The sequence below is a fragment of the Mobula hypostoma genome, chromosome 5 (assembly GCF_963921235.1).
Source record: "Mobula hypostoma chromosome 5, sMobHyp1.1, whole genome shotgun sequence".
NCBI lineage: Eukaryota > Metazoa > Chordata > Chondrichthyes > Myliobatiformes > Myliobatidae > Mobula > Mobula hypostoma.
The window spans coordinates 7,707,385-7,722,707 of NC_086101.1; the positions used below are offsets into that span (position 1 = coordinate 7,707,385).

The following is a 15,323-nucleotide window of genomic DNA, read 5'->3' on the forward strand; positions in this document are numbered from 1 at the left end:
GTTCAAAGTACATTTATTATCAAAGTATGTATACTTTATACAACCTTTAGGTTCGTCTCCTTACAGGCAGCTACAGAACAAAGAAACCCAATAGAACCCATTAAAAAAAAGATGACAAACGCCCAATGTGCATTAAAAAAAACAACAAATTGTGTAATCACTGTGTAAGCAGAGCTGAAGTTCATGAAAGCCAGTCCACAGCCACGAAGCCGGTCGTCACTGCACCCGATCCAGGAGCCCGTTAGTTGTAGGCCGCAGCCTCAGTTGAGCACAGAGACAAGTAAACAACATGGAGCAGTGAGCTGAACCCGCCCATCCTTGCCTCATACCGTGCCTTCTCGCTGGTGTCACACGGAAACTGAACACCTTTCGGACTCGGGCTGAACTACAGAGGACGGGGAGGAGGTCTGGCCCCTGCACATGTAGCACGCAGGCCCAGCGGTGTGTGGACACGCCCTGGAGCTCGTGAACTGGGTCCCCAGCTATGGGTAAATAGCCCCACTGCCTCGGGGGAGGGACGAAGGCTAGGGGAGTAAACCCGGATGGAGTGGAGCTGCTAAGGTGGCCGGACATCACTGAAGATCCAGCAGGCCAGCTGGTGCCAGACGTATTGCTTCATTTTCCTTTACACTACACCGGTGAGACCGAGAGGGGATCTTGTCGACCGGACATCCGGGATCTCCATACTTCCCACTCCCAGGTCTGTTCCCTGGAGAGGACACCCCAGTGCTGCTTTTTGAAACAGACGGACGCGGTCATCAATTGCCAATGCCCGTTGCAGTCGGTTTCACTGGGCAGCCAGAGCAAGTTAGCCTGTAATTGCTCTCAGCAGGGACTGACTCCCAATTTTACATGTGCAAGAAGGTAAAGGTGAAGAAAATCTTCAGTGCTCACATGAACATCGTACAGCAAAATGGGTCATTTGCATCAACAACCAACACAGCCCGAGGATGTGCCGGGAACAGCCTGCGAGTTCTGCCGTGCTTCTGGCACCAATGTAGAATGTCCATAACTCACTAACCCTAACCCATACGTCTTTGGAATGTGAGAGGGAACCACAGCACCTGGAAAAATCCCATGTGGTCACAGGGACCATGTACAAACTCCTTACAGGCAGCAGTGGGAATCCAACCCCAACCACCATTTTTTTTTAGGAATATATGGGTCGGCCCAACATTGAGGGTCAAAGGGCCTGTACCATCTGATGTTCCGTAATAGATGTTTGTATCTTATCGATTGAATCGGCAATTTTCTGGAACTGAATTGAAATTTCCGCACGAATCAGCTCCGTAACAGAGGTTGAAATTTCCCTTTGAATTAACTCCGATATAGCTTTCAAAGTCACCGGTGGTTCAGTCGGAGGAAAATCGGTACCTTTCGGTTTATCCGGAGGTTTGCCATCCTTCCCGTTTTTCCCATTCTTAGACATAGCAGATCTTAAACGCATCCAGTTACCGAAGAGCCCAATTTAATTCAAAGTATTGTAAAAGTTAATGCCTTAATGGTTACTTAAAATATAGCTGATCAGAAGAAAAAAAACTCAGAGGTAATGGAGCGAGTCAAGAACGCGACTTCACTCCATGAGCGCTACCGGAAGTCCCCAAAGGGCCTGTACCGTGCTGTAGTATTCCAGTGTCTAGTGACCATGCCACATAGATTTTTAATATATTATTAAATTACTGTAATTTATAGTAATTTCCTGACATGAAATTGAAATAAATTACAGCTTGGGGTGTCAGAGTTTGGAGTTCAATTCCAACATCCTCTGTACAAAGGTTTGTGCAGTCTCACCATGAGCACAGGGATTCGCCCCACATTACACAGACAAACTGTTGAGTAGGTTAACTGGTTAGTGAAATTTGTCCCGTGATTAGGCTGGGGTTAAGTAGGTAGGTAAGTGGGCAGTTGGACATCTGATTCTGAATTACTTGAGGCTTATTCATGTTGAAAAGAGGATAACCAGCAGGCCTGAGCCAGTAACATTGTGAAGAGGAGACTAAACTGCAAATATTGTGGTTGTGGCTTGCAAATATCAAACTGTACAAGATGCTATGAACAAGAACACTGAAAAATGACATTGTACAAATTATTTAGCAGAAGTAAAATGCCATGAAGCCAATAATTATTGTAGTCAGACTCCCATTTTATTCTGAGGTAACTGCGCATAGTTTAAGTCATAATCACAATGAGTGATCCGTAATTATGTTAGCACCACTGGGTAAAGGAAATCAATGTTTTTTTGTACTGGGAAACGTTCCTTGTCCCAATCTTATTGCTGAGATTCAGATGTTTTCTCTGTGGAGGGAAATTTACCTTAACCATAAGATATAGGAGAAGAATTAGGCCCAACGAGCATGCTCCACCATTTCATCACGGCTGATCCATTTTCCCTCTCGGCCCCAGTCTCCTGACTTAAACCTGTGACCCTTTATGGCCTGACTAATCAAGAATCTATCAACCTCTGCCTAAATGCACCTAATGACTTGCCCTCCACAGCCATTTCTGGCAAAGAATTCCACAGATTCACCAACCTCTGGCTAAAGAAATTCATCCTCATTTGTTCTAAATCGACATCCCTTTATTTTGAGTCTGTGTCCTTTGGTCATCAAACACCACCCCCCCCCCCACCACCCCACTATAGGAAACGTCCTGCCCATATCCACTGTACTGAGGCCTTTTAACCCTGGAACAATAATGCCCATCATCTTTGTAAAACTTGTTAAAAATATTGACTCAACAAATGTTATTTGCTTTTCCCTCTAGATGTATTTTTGTCCTGTCTTCTTGTCAACTGCTCAAAAAGAACCTTACTCCATTTGAATGTATTGTCATCAAGGCAATGGTTATCAAGTCATAGAATTCTATAGCATATTCGACTCATCTAGTCCATGCCTATTATTCTGCCCAGACCCACCAGCCTGCACTTGGACCATAAGCCCCCGATCCCCCTCCCATTCCATGAATCTGTCCAACGTTGAAATTGAATGCACGTCCACCATGCATGCTGTGACCACCCTCTGAGCGAAGAAGTTCCCCCATGTTCCTCTTAAACATTTCACTCATCTCCTCTTAACCCATGACCTCTGGAAAAAGCCAGCTTACGCTTTCCTTCTCTATATCACAATGCTAAGATCTTGTTGGAGAAAGTGGGGACCAAACCTTGATGACCACTTTGGCAGTTTTATTCAGGATGTCCGCAGCAGAGGCTTACTGCCATGTCACTTGGCCTCCGAATGTGCTCAGCTCTGGATAAGGCAAATCACCAAAGCTTTGAGCAAAATCCACAACTGTTTTTGTGAACACTCAGCTGCCCGAGAATGCTGTCGCCATTCATTGAGCCTCGATTATTTCTCATTTCCCATGGAGAATGTGCATTTTGTACCAGCACCTGATTCATCAGCCAGAGTCCCTGAGATTTCATCGTGTAAAGATTTTATTTTGATGACTCTGTCTGCTCAGCAGACGCCACTTTGAGGAGCACCATCTCAGATCTACAGACTATAGTAAAATAACTAAGGGCACTTTATTCAACTGTTTTTTTTAAAGTCACATAAAATAGCAGCTCCCAGTGTCTTCATTTTCTGCCAACATCTCTTAAAAGAATCTGTCTTCTTAGTGGGTTTTCCCGCAGTATTCCCAAAGCTCTTCCCTACTGGAAAATACCGACTCTAGTGTCAATAGCTAGGAATGGGTCCCAGCGGACAAATTTGGTCTTGCCAAATTTGGGTGGCAGATGGAACTCTCTCTCTATGCACACGTTGACGCAGGGGATCCCAACCCTTTGCTTAACGGTATTGGTCCATGGCATTAAAAAAAAAGGATTAGGAACCACTGCACTGAAGACATACTGATGGGTATTCACATCAACAGCCTTCCCATCAAGCTGTTGACCCAAGTAAAACATCGAAAGCAACAGATTCGTTAACTATCTCCTTGTAGATCCGAAGATGCTGTCAAAAGGACCAAGCTCTCATCAGAGGACAAAATGCAGCACAGCCTTGAGAGGAATGGATCTGATTGGTTACAGAGATTAGTAAAAGGAAATTTAAAGTTTTACAACATTGATTTCATCTTCAAAGAGGGAAAACCCATTTTGCTATCAGGCAATGAAAATCAATCAACTTGGGCAAAGTTGAAAGAAAATTTCTTTCTGGTAACGAGCATTGATTAAGACTCATTGAGATTGCAAACTCTTTCCCCACAAGGTGACAAGAAGCGACATGGGGACTCTCTGTCAAACGAGTCCAATCTTCATGAATGAAATGGATTCCCTGGTGTCCACCTTCCCCTTCTCGAACACCAGGAAGATGTACTTATCATTGCTCGAATTGCTGAAGGTCGTCATGCAGGAATAACCACTGGCACCACTCCAGATCAACATCTTATTTTCCCACGTCTTCCCGTGATCATAACTCCATCTGAGGGTCAGATTTACACCTGAGAGGAAAAATTAATTAGGGTTAGGTACACAATTAGTACACATTTCGTCATGTGTGGTGGAAAGGAGTGTGAGACATCCATTTTTATTTTATAATTTATTTATTTAGACATACAACGCAGAGTTGGCCCTTCCTGCCGAAGGAGCCACACTGCCCAGCAACCTCGATTTAACCCTAAACTAATCACCGGACAATTTACACTGACAAGTTAGGCTACTCGGTTCATCTTTGGACTGCGGGAAGAAACCAGAGGACCTGGAAAAAAGCCCGCGCATTGCACAGGGAGAATGTACAAACTCCTTATGGAACTCTGAGCTCTGACACCGCAGACTGTAACAGTGTCATGCTGCCATGCTACTGTGGCACCTCTCAAGCCTGCAGCACAGCAGAGGAGGGGTTATGATGCGAGTCGAATGGCCTTCACTTTTGGCAATGCCAGCTGGTAATTGGCACCCCACTATTGACCACTGTCGCAGGCGAGCGGCAACCATCAAGCACCCCACTCTTTGAGCCCTAGTTCACAAAGCCAGTAAAACTTGCAGAGCAGCAAGCTGAACACTGGCCTGTCCCTGACATCCTGATCTTTTTAATCTGGCCAGGTATTTCAACCGTCCAAATCTTGGGTCATTCCTCGCACTCAGGGCTGGACCCCGCCACTTCAATATACTGCCTTGATTTGGCCCGTACCAACCTTTCCAATTTGGCCCGGAGCTTAAATTGATCAAACCTCGAGTCTTTCCACTCTCTCAGGCCCCGCCGTCTCGAATTTGATTCAATACATCAGAACCAAGGCGACATATATCCATGTCTGCTCCAGCAAGGGCCGTACATTGGTTCAATATCCCGTTCCTAGGCCCAGACCCCACTGCTTCGATTCGGCCTACTCATGTCTGCTCCAGCAAGTACGAACATTGGTTCAATTCCTGTTCCTAGGCCCCAGGCCCCACTACCTTGATTCAGCCTACTCATGTCCACTCCAGCAAGGGCCGAACATTGGCTCAATTCCCGTTCCTAGGTCCCGGACCCCACTGCCTCGATTCGGCCTACTCATGTCTGCTCCAGCAAGTACGAACATTGGTTCAATTCCTGTTCCTAGGCCCCAGGCCCCACTACCTTGATTCGGCCTACTCATGTCCACTCCAGCAAGGGCCGAACATTGGCTCAATTCCCGTTCCTAGGCCCTGGACCCCACTGCCTCGATTTGGCCTACTCATGCTACACAGCGACTGTCCTACACTTTCAAGACTGCAGTTCACACCACTAAAATGCCAGGTCATTCAACAGCTCAGCTCCAAAAGGGAAGTTACAAGCTATTGATTACAGTGTTCCTATCCAAGAAAAGTGTGATTAATACTGTAATTTTATTTTGTTTTGTTTGCTGCCAGCAAGTCACCCCTGTGCTTCACCAGCGCCACTTTAAACTGCAATGCCCATAAAAAAATGAATCTTAGGGTGCTATTTGGTGACACATATCTAATTTGATAATAAATTTGCTTTGAAACTTATTGACAACCAAACCTACCTTTTCGCTGCATGACATCTCGACAGAGCATTCTATACACAAGTACATCGAGGTAGTTCAAATGGAGAAAAGAAATCTCGCAGAATATCAAAGTCAAGGTAATGCATTATCAAAGTACATACATACATGTCACCATATACCAACTTGAGATTCATTTCCAGAAGACCATGAGGCACAGGAGCAGCAGTAAGCCATTCGGCCCATCGAGTCTGCTCTGTCATTTGATCATAGCTGATATATTATTCCGCTCAACCCCATTCTTCTGCCTTTTCCCCATAATCTCTGACGCCTTCCTAATCAAGAATATATACTCAATAACTTGGCCTGCACAGCCATCTATGGTAATGAATTCCACAGGTTCACCACCTCCTGGCTAAAGAAATTCCTCATTTCTGTTCTAAATGGATGCCCCTCAATATATGCCCTCTGGTCCTGGTCTCCCCCGTGATAGGAAACATCCTCTGCACATCCACTCTATCAAGGGCTTTTAAGATTCGATAGGTTTCAATGAGATCTTCCCCCCCCCCCCCAATTCTTCTAACCTCTAGCGAATACAGCCCTAGCGCCATCAAACACCCCTTATGAGCTCTTTCATTCTTGGGATCAATCTCATGAACCTCCTGTGGACCCTCTCCAAATCCAGCACATCTTTTCTTTGATAAGGGGCCCAAAACAACTGCAGCCTGACCAATGCCTTTTAAATAGATCCCGTTCAATTAATAAATAAAATCGAAAGTATAATGAAAGACAGAACAAAGGAAATTGAAGCTGTGTGACAACAAAGGCTATGTGCGTGGGAGCTTTTCATAGGGGTGGAGGGGACAGTGCTTATAGAAGTGGGATAAAAGCGATGCTTTCCCCGAAGGATTGCGGGACAATGAAAGACTTGAGATCTGTGTGGCACCAAGTTGCACCTCTTTAATAACTTAATGTTGAAATCATGAAAGAGTGACAACAAACAGAAAAGGAAATCAGCTCAATGAGAATTCGGGTACGGGGGAAAGAAAAAGAGGAGGAAGAAATAGACGAGGACACGATGAAACAATAAAGTTAATCTCACTACTTGCAGGTATAGGCCTCTTTTGTTTAAATTGCCCCCCCCCCCGAACTAAATGCGTATCAACTATTACATCGCAAACATGAGGAAATCTGCAGGTGCTGGAATTTTATGTGTGTTGCTTGAAAGTTGCTGGTGAACGCAGCAGGCCAGGCAGCATCTCTAGGAAGAGGTACAGTCGACGTTTCGGGCCGAGACCCTTCATCAGGACTGAGTGAAAGAAGAGCTAGTAAGAAATTTGAAAGTGGGAGGGGGAGGCGGAGATCCAAAATGATAGGAGAAGACAGGAGGGGGAGGGATGGAGCCAAGAGCTGGACAGGTGATCGGCAAAGGGGATACGAGGCTGGAGAAGGGAGAGGATCATGGGACGGGAGGCCAATGGAGAAAGATAACGGGGGGGGGGGACCCAGAGGATGGGCAAGGGATATAGTGAGAGGGACAGAGGGAGAAAAAGGAGAGAGAGAAAAAGAATGTGTGTATATAAATAAATAACAGATGGGGTACAAGGGGGAGGTGGGGCATTAGCGGAAGTTTGAGAAGACCCTCGCAGCTATCTGGACTATTCCTCTTCTCACCCTGTCTCTTGCAAAAATGCCATCCCCTTCTCGCAATTCCTCCGTCTCTGCCGCATCTGTTCTCAGGATGAGGCTTTTCATTCCAGGATGAGGGAGATGTCCTCCTTTTTTAAAGAAAGGGGCTTCCCTTCCTCCACCATCAACTCTGCTCTGAAACACATCTCCCCCATTTCACGCACATCTGCTCTCACTCCATCCTCCCGTCACCCCACTAGCAATAGGGTTCCCCTTGTCCTCATCCACCACCCCACCAGCCTCCGGGTCCAACATATAATTGGCTTGTCTCCACAGGGGACTGTCTTATCTCTCTTTCTCTTCACCATTTACACCTCGGACTTCAACTACTGCACGGAGTCTTGTCATCTTCAGAAGTTTTCGGATGACTCTGCCATAGTTGGATGTATCAGCAAGGGAGATGAGGCTGAGTACAGGGCTACGGTAGGAAACTTTGTCACATGGTGTGAGCAGAATTATCTGCAGCTTAATCTGAAAAAGACTAAGGAGCTGGTGGTAGACCTGAGGAGAGCTAAGGTACCGGTGACCCCTGTTTCCATCCAGGGTGTCAGTGTGGACATTGTGGAGGATTACAAATACCTGGGGATATGAACTGACAATAAACTGGACTGGTCAAAGAACACTGAGGCTGTCTACAAGAAGGGCCAGAGCCGTCTCTATTTCCTGAGGAGACTGAGGTCCTTTAACATCTGCCGGACGATGCTGAGGATGTTCTACGAGTCTGTGGTGGCCAGTGCTATCATGTTTGCTGTTGTGTGTTGGGGCAGCAGGCTGAGGGTGGCAGACACCAACAGAATCAACAAACTCATTCGTAAGGCCAGTGATGTTGTGGGGATGGAACTGGACTCTCTCACGGTGGTGTCTGAAAAGAGGATGCTGTCTAAGTTGCATGCCATCTTGGCCAATGTCTCCCATCCACTACATAATGTACTGGTTGGGCACAGGAGTACATTCAGCCAGAGATTCATTCCACCGAGATGCAGCACTGAGCGTCATAGGAAGTCATTCCTGCCTGTGGCCATCAAACTTTACAACTCCCCACTTGGAGGGTCAGACACCCTGAGCCAATAGGCTGGTCCTGGACTTATTTCATAATTTACTGGCATAATTTACATATTACTATTTAACTATTTATGGTTCTATTACTATTTATTATTTATGGAGCAACTGTAATGAAAACCAATTTCCCCCGGGATTAATAAAGTATGACTATGACTATTTCTCCGTAACTTCCACCACCTCCAATGGGATCCCACCATTAAGCATATCTTTCCCTCCCCCCACTTTCCACAGGGATTGCTCCCTACACGACTCCCTTGTCCATTCGTCCCCCCATCCCTCCCGACCAATCTCCCTCCTGGCACTTATCCTTTTAAGTGGAACAAGTGCTACACATGCCCTTACACTTCCTCCCTTACCACCATTCAGGGCCCCAGACAGTCCTTCCAGGTGAGGCAACACTTCACCTGTGAGTCGGCTGGGGTGATATATTGCGTCCGGTGCTCCCGAAGTGGCCTTTTAAATATTGGTGAGACCCGACGCAGACTGGGAGATCGTTTTGCTGAACACCTACGCTCCGTCTGCCAGAGAAGGCAGGATCTCCCAGTGGCCACACATTTTAGTTCCACGTCCCATTCCCATTCTGATATGTCTATCCACGGCCTCCTCTACTGTAAAAATGAAGCCACACTCAGGTTGGAGGAACAACACCTTATATTCTGTCTGGATAGCCTCCAACCTGATGGCATGAACATTGACTTCTCTAACTTCTGCTAATGCCCCACCTCCCCCTCGTATCCCATCCGTTATTTATATACACACCACACATTCTTTTTCTCTGTCTCCTTTTTCTCCCTCTGTCCCTCTCACTATACCCCTTGCCCATCCTCAGGGTTCCCCACCCTCCCCCTTTTCCTTCTCCCTGGGCCTCCTGTCCCATGATCCTCACATACCCCTTTTGCCAATCACCTGTCCAGCTCTTGGCTCCATCCCTCCCCCTCCTGTCTTCTCCTATCATTTTGGATCTCCCCCTCCCCCTCCCACTTTCAAATCTCTTACTAGCTCTTCCTTCAGTTAGTCCTGACGAAGGGTCTCGGCCTGAAACGTCGACTGTACCTCTTCCTAGAGATGCTGCCTGGCCTGCTGCGTTCACCAGCAACTTTGATGTGTGTTGCTTGACTATTACATCATTGTTTCTGGGACCTCGCTGCAGAAGTTAGGACGTAGCAGTTAGAACATAACACTTTACGTTAGCAATCGTGGTTCAATTCGTGACACTATCTGTAAGGAAGTTGTACTTTCTCCCCCGTGACCGTGTGGATTTCCTCCAGGTGCTCTGGTTTCCTCCCACATTCCAAAGATGTACAGGTTAGGGGTAGTAAATTGAGGACCTTCTATTTTGGCACTGGAAGCATGGTCACATCTATGGTCTGCCCCAGTTGATTTAAACGACGTATTTCACTGTATGTTTCAATGTATATGTCACAAATAAAGCTAATCGTTAATCTTTACATTACAGACTCCACTTCAAAAATACCTGCTTGATTTGGTGCTTTGGGATAGCTTAAGATTTTTGTATCGCCATGCATATTCTACATTTCTGTTACTTTATTTTGATTTGGAGAGTGCACAGAACAGACCTCCTTGGCCCAACGAGCCACACCATCCCATTAACCCTAGCCTAACCAGAGAACAACATCCGATCTTAGAAATTAACCTACTACTGGGGGAAACTCACACTATCTTGGAAAGAACATACAAACTTTCATACGGAGGATGCTGGGATTGAACTCTGACACCTTGATTTGTAATAGCGTTGTGCTAATCGTGATGATACCATGGCACTAAATATACCTGTCTTTTGCATTGACACAAGGAAGCAGAGTGTGTCATTTTGGATCTTTACACAAAATTTGAGGCAGTAAATATGTGGATCTGATGTCAGCTGCAGCAAGTCCAGCTACTGACTGTGTTGCCCAGCAAGCCAGTCGCATCTGCCCACCTCTGACCCTCTCCCATGCATGCCTTTATCGACATGGCTTCTTAATGTTCACTGCTACGCCCACCTCAACCACTGTTAATGGCAGCTCATTCCAAATGCACTGGGTGTGAAGAAGCCGCCCCAGGTCCCTGCCTGGGGGAGAAAAAAAGACCATGGGCTTTCAGCTTGTCTGTGCCACTTACGATCTTAGATCACAAGACAAAGGAGCAGAATTAGGCCATTCGGCCCATCAAGCCTGCTCCACCATTCCATCATGGATGATTTATTATCCTTCTCGACCCCATTTTCCTGCCTTCTCCTTGTAATCTAGACTAGTAAAGAACCTATCAACCTCTGTTTTAAATATACCCAGTGACTTGGCCTCCACAGCCGTCTGTGGCAATGAATCCCACAGAATCCCTCTAGATTCCCTGCTCCTAGATTCCCCCACTACTGGAAACATCCTCTTCACATCCCCTCTTTCTAGGCCTTTCAATATTCAACAGGTTTCGGTGAGATTCCTCCCTTCATTATTTGAACTCCAGCATGTACAGGGGGGGCCAGAACCGTCAAATATTCCGCATGCATTAGCTGAGTCTGTCGTAATGTCTTGACCATCCTGTCTACCGCAGTTTGGACTCTATCGCTGCTGGTTACGATTTAATCCATTCCACGGTACTGTGTACGTGATAACACTGCTCAGGAGCATAGCTATGAAACTCACGTTCAGAAGGGTTGGCGGGATTGCTGAAGAAAACAACGTTGTTTTTGATCAAGGCTCCTGCCGCTACGGCCGGGTCAATCAGGGTCTCGTCGAAGAACACGCTTTCCACGGGAAGCGTCTCACAGCCATCATAGCTCTTCACTATTATTCGACAGTGACAGTGGTAGAAATTCTGGTTCCTTGCGTTGATCACCACGGAGCCATCTGGAAGTTCATAGGGCTGAAGAATAAACACATTCATTGGGCAGTAATATCTAAACTTCAAAGTAACATTTATTTCCAGAGTACAACCCTGAGATTCTTTTTTTTTCCCTGCAGGCGTACTTAGCAAATCTAGAGAACCGTAACGGTAAACAGGATCAATGAACAACAAACAGTACAAATGCAAATATAAATAAAGAGAGCACGAAATAACAGGATGAAGGGTCTTAAAGTGAGATAGTCAGTTGTGGCAACACTAGAAACAGAATGAGGTTAGCAGTCATTGTTCAAAGATGGTTGAAGGGTAGTAACTGTTCAAGAACCCAATAGTGAGAGGTCCTGAGGCCCCCTGTGCCTTCTACCTGATGGCAGCAGCCAGAAGAGCATAGCCTGGGGGGAGAGGATCTTTGATGGTGGATGCTGCTTTCCCACACCAATGTTTCATGTCGATGTGCTCAGTGGTTGGGAGGGCTTTATATGTTCAAAGATTCAAAAAACTTTATTGTCATTCTAACCATACCTCAGCACTGCAGGGCAGAATGAGACAGCGTTTCTCAGGGGCAGTGCAATCATAACATAACAAACGCAACACTAAATAATAAACATAACAATGAATAGTAAAACACAACAGCCACATGTCAGTTAAAATCAAGTTATAAGTGTCCAGTGCAAGTTAAAAGTGTCCAAAGCAGAGTCAGGTGGAGCAGCTATTTAGCAGTCTGACTGCCTGTGGGAGGAAGCTGTTTAGTAGCTTTGTGGTTTTAGTTTTGATGCTCCTGTAACGTTTCCCTGATGGCAGAAGAACAAACAGTTCATGGAGAGGGTGTGAGGGGTCTTTAATGATGTACCGTGTCTTCTGGAGGCATTGACTGTGAAAGAGGTCTTGGACAGAAGGTAGGCAGACCCCAATAACCTTCTCTGCTCCCCTAACCACCCTCTGCAAGGCTTTTTTGTCGACAGCACTGCAGCTGGAGTAGCAGGTTGTGATGCAAAAGGTCAGCACACTCTCAACCACGCCTCTGTAGAATGTAGTTAAGACATTAGTGGGGAGTGATGCTTCTTTAAGCTTCCTCAGAAAGTGCAATCTCTGCTGGGCCCGTTTTACAATCCCAGTGGTGTTCCTGGACCAGGTGAGATTGTCCGCGATCTGCACCTTAAGTGATGCACTTGGCCAAATGCACTACCTTTTGAAGGGATTTTCCACTCAAAGGCGTTGGTGTTCCTATACCAGGCCGTAATGCAGCCAGTCAGCACACTTTCCACCACATCTATAGAAGATTGTTAAGATGTTTGATGAGATGCTGAATCTCCACAGAATCCTGAGGAAGTAAAGGTGCTGTCATGGTTTCTTTCCCATTACATTTATATGATGGGTCCAGGACAGGTCCTCCGAGACACCCAGGAATTGAAAGTTACTGACCCTCTCCATCCCTGACCCTCCAATGATTACTGGCTCGTGAATCTCTGGTTTCCCTCTCTCGAGATCTACAATCATTTTCTTGGTTTTACTGACATTGAGCAAGAGGTCGTTGTTATTACAGCAGCCGCCCAAATTTTCAGTCTCCTTCCTGTATGCTGATTCATCAGCACAGTGACGTCACCAGCAAACGTGGAGCTGGATTTCAGACCACAAAGAACATAGAACAAAACCAAATTAAGTCCTCTGAGGGACTGGGCAACTTCAAATTGTGTGGGACGGAGTCAGAGAAGTACTTATTTCCCTTTGCACATGGAATCCACTGCCTGAGGTACAAGGCAGTGTAGTGAATAGTGTAACACTATCACAGCACCAGTGGGGAAGTTACGTCAAGGGGCGGGAAGGGGTGTATGTGGCGAGGGGGAGGGGCGTACGGGGCGAGGGGGGTAGACTTGGCCTCCACAGCCATCTGTGGCAATGAATTCCACAGATTCACCACCTTGTGGCTAACAAAATCCTTCATCTCTGTTGTAAAGGGGCATCCTTCTATTCTGAGGCAGTGCCCTCTGATCCTAGACACCCCCCTCTATAGGAAACATCCTCTCCACATCCACTCTATCTATGCCTTTCAATATTCAGTGGTTTCAATAAGAGTACTCCCCCCCTCCCCCACCATTCTTCTGTCCTCCAGTGAGTACAGGCTCAGAGCCATCAAACACTCATTTGTTAACCCGTTCATTCCCAGGGTCATTCTCATGAACCTCCTCATTTACGAGAACTTTTAAGAGCGTTTGTTTTCTTCTGATAGCTCCATAAACAAACAGATCAAAATAGATGTCATCTACGAATGGCACTGCATCCTTTCTTAGATACAGGACCCCCTACGCTTCACACAAGCAAAAGGAATTTCATTGCACCCTAGTGTATATGAGAACCAAGTAACTGGAATCCAATTCTGAAACTAGGGAAGTTCTCCCTCACGTTCTGTCCATAGTTCCTTTTCAACTAACACCACTCAGAACATGCATACGTCACACTTCTCCTTGTGAAACCATCGAAACCAACAAGATAGCGAGGTTGCTTCCTATATCCTGAACAGAAATGACCCCCAGAGGTACGGAAACTGCCAGACACAGTAGTGAAACCTGATCATATGCTGAGTTGTTCACAAGTCAGAATATATTCTGGGAGTTCCTCCAGCACTTTGTGTGCCTCAACATTTTCATCATCTGCAGTTACACATGCTTATTTATTTTCTTATGTTTAACAGATTGTATATGAATTTTTTTTTTAAAAGCAGTGAGTTGTGATTTTGCAAGGGGGAGTGTCAAGATGGTGGTGGATATCGGTAGCTTGGGTTGGAGCTTTTGAAGTTACGGTGTTCGCCGACCTTGGCAAATCTCTTGCAGACGTTTCATCACCAGTCGACATGACACATCCTCAGTGCTGGGAATAGCCTCCCCCCACCCCATTCTCTTGCCTCAGTCCTGGCTGGCTACCTCTTCAGACGGCTAAAGATTCTCATGCCTGCTTCGTGTTTGCCTGTGCCAGAACCTCAGCAGCGTCCCAGATTAAAGTGGTGTCCCACTCGGTCTTCATTTACGAGAATCTTTAGGAGCGTTTGTTTTCTTCTGAAAGCTCCGTAAATAAACGCATCAAAACAGATGTCATCTACGAACCCGTAAGAGCCACACAAATGCGAGCTAACAGAATTCATAGGTCAGCTGAAGGGGGTAGTTAATCTGGGCAGAGGCAAGCAAATGGGTGTGGGGGGGGGGGTGGTGCGGGCACTCCCAGAAAGACCAACTGAGGATGTCACCTCAACTGGTGACGAGCGTCGGCAAGCTAATTGCCAAGCTCGGCGAAGACCGCAACGTCAAGGGGGAGTGTGTTACCCAAAACTGCTGTAACACAGAGACCACCACTACTTATCATTTAAACTGCTTTAAATTCCTACAATTAATGTAAAAGCACAAATATAAATCCTCAAACAAACATCTTACTGCAACTGTTCATGGACTGATTGTCCCACTGCACCTGCGTAGCATCCACACCAGGACCACCAGACTCAAAAAGAGTTACTTTCCCCAGGCAGTAAGGCTGATCAGTGTTGGCGTATGACCCAGTGGTTAAGGCATTCATCTAGTGATCTGAAGGTTGCTAGTTCGAGCCTCGGCTGAGGCAGCGTGTTGTGTCCTTGAGCGAGGCACTTAACCACACATTGCTCTGCGACGACACCGGTGCCAAGCTGTATGGGTCCCAGTGCTCTTCCCTTGGACAACATCAGTGGCATGGAGAGGGGAGACTTGCAGCATGGGCAAAAGCCGGTCTTCCATACAACCTTGTCCAGGCCTGTGCCCTGGAAACTGCCGGTCTTCCATACAACCTTGCCC

At 46.4% G+C, this 15,323-nt stretch overlaps 1 protein-coding gene across 1 annotated transcript in view; it reads right to left on the reverse strand.

The window, feature by feature from the left end:
- Window positions 1–2,122: 2,122 nt before the first annotated feature.
- The window catches only part of neu1 (neuraminidase 1), a 61,607-nt gene continuing 48,406 nt past the window's right edge, over window positions 2,123–15,323 (reverse strand). Inside the window, exons 5-6 of the mRNA XM_063047959.1 lie at window positions 11,313–11,532; window positions 2,123–4,437 (exon numbers count right to left, since the gene is read on the reverse strand). Coding sequence (XP_062904029.1) covers window positions 4,235–4,437; window positions 11,313–11,532 — 423 coding nt within the window. The 3' untranslated portion in view covers window positions 2,123–4,234. The remainder of the gene's footprint in view (window positions 4,438–11,312; window positions 11,533–15,323) is intronic.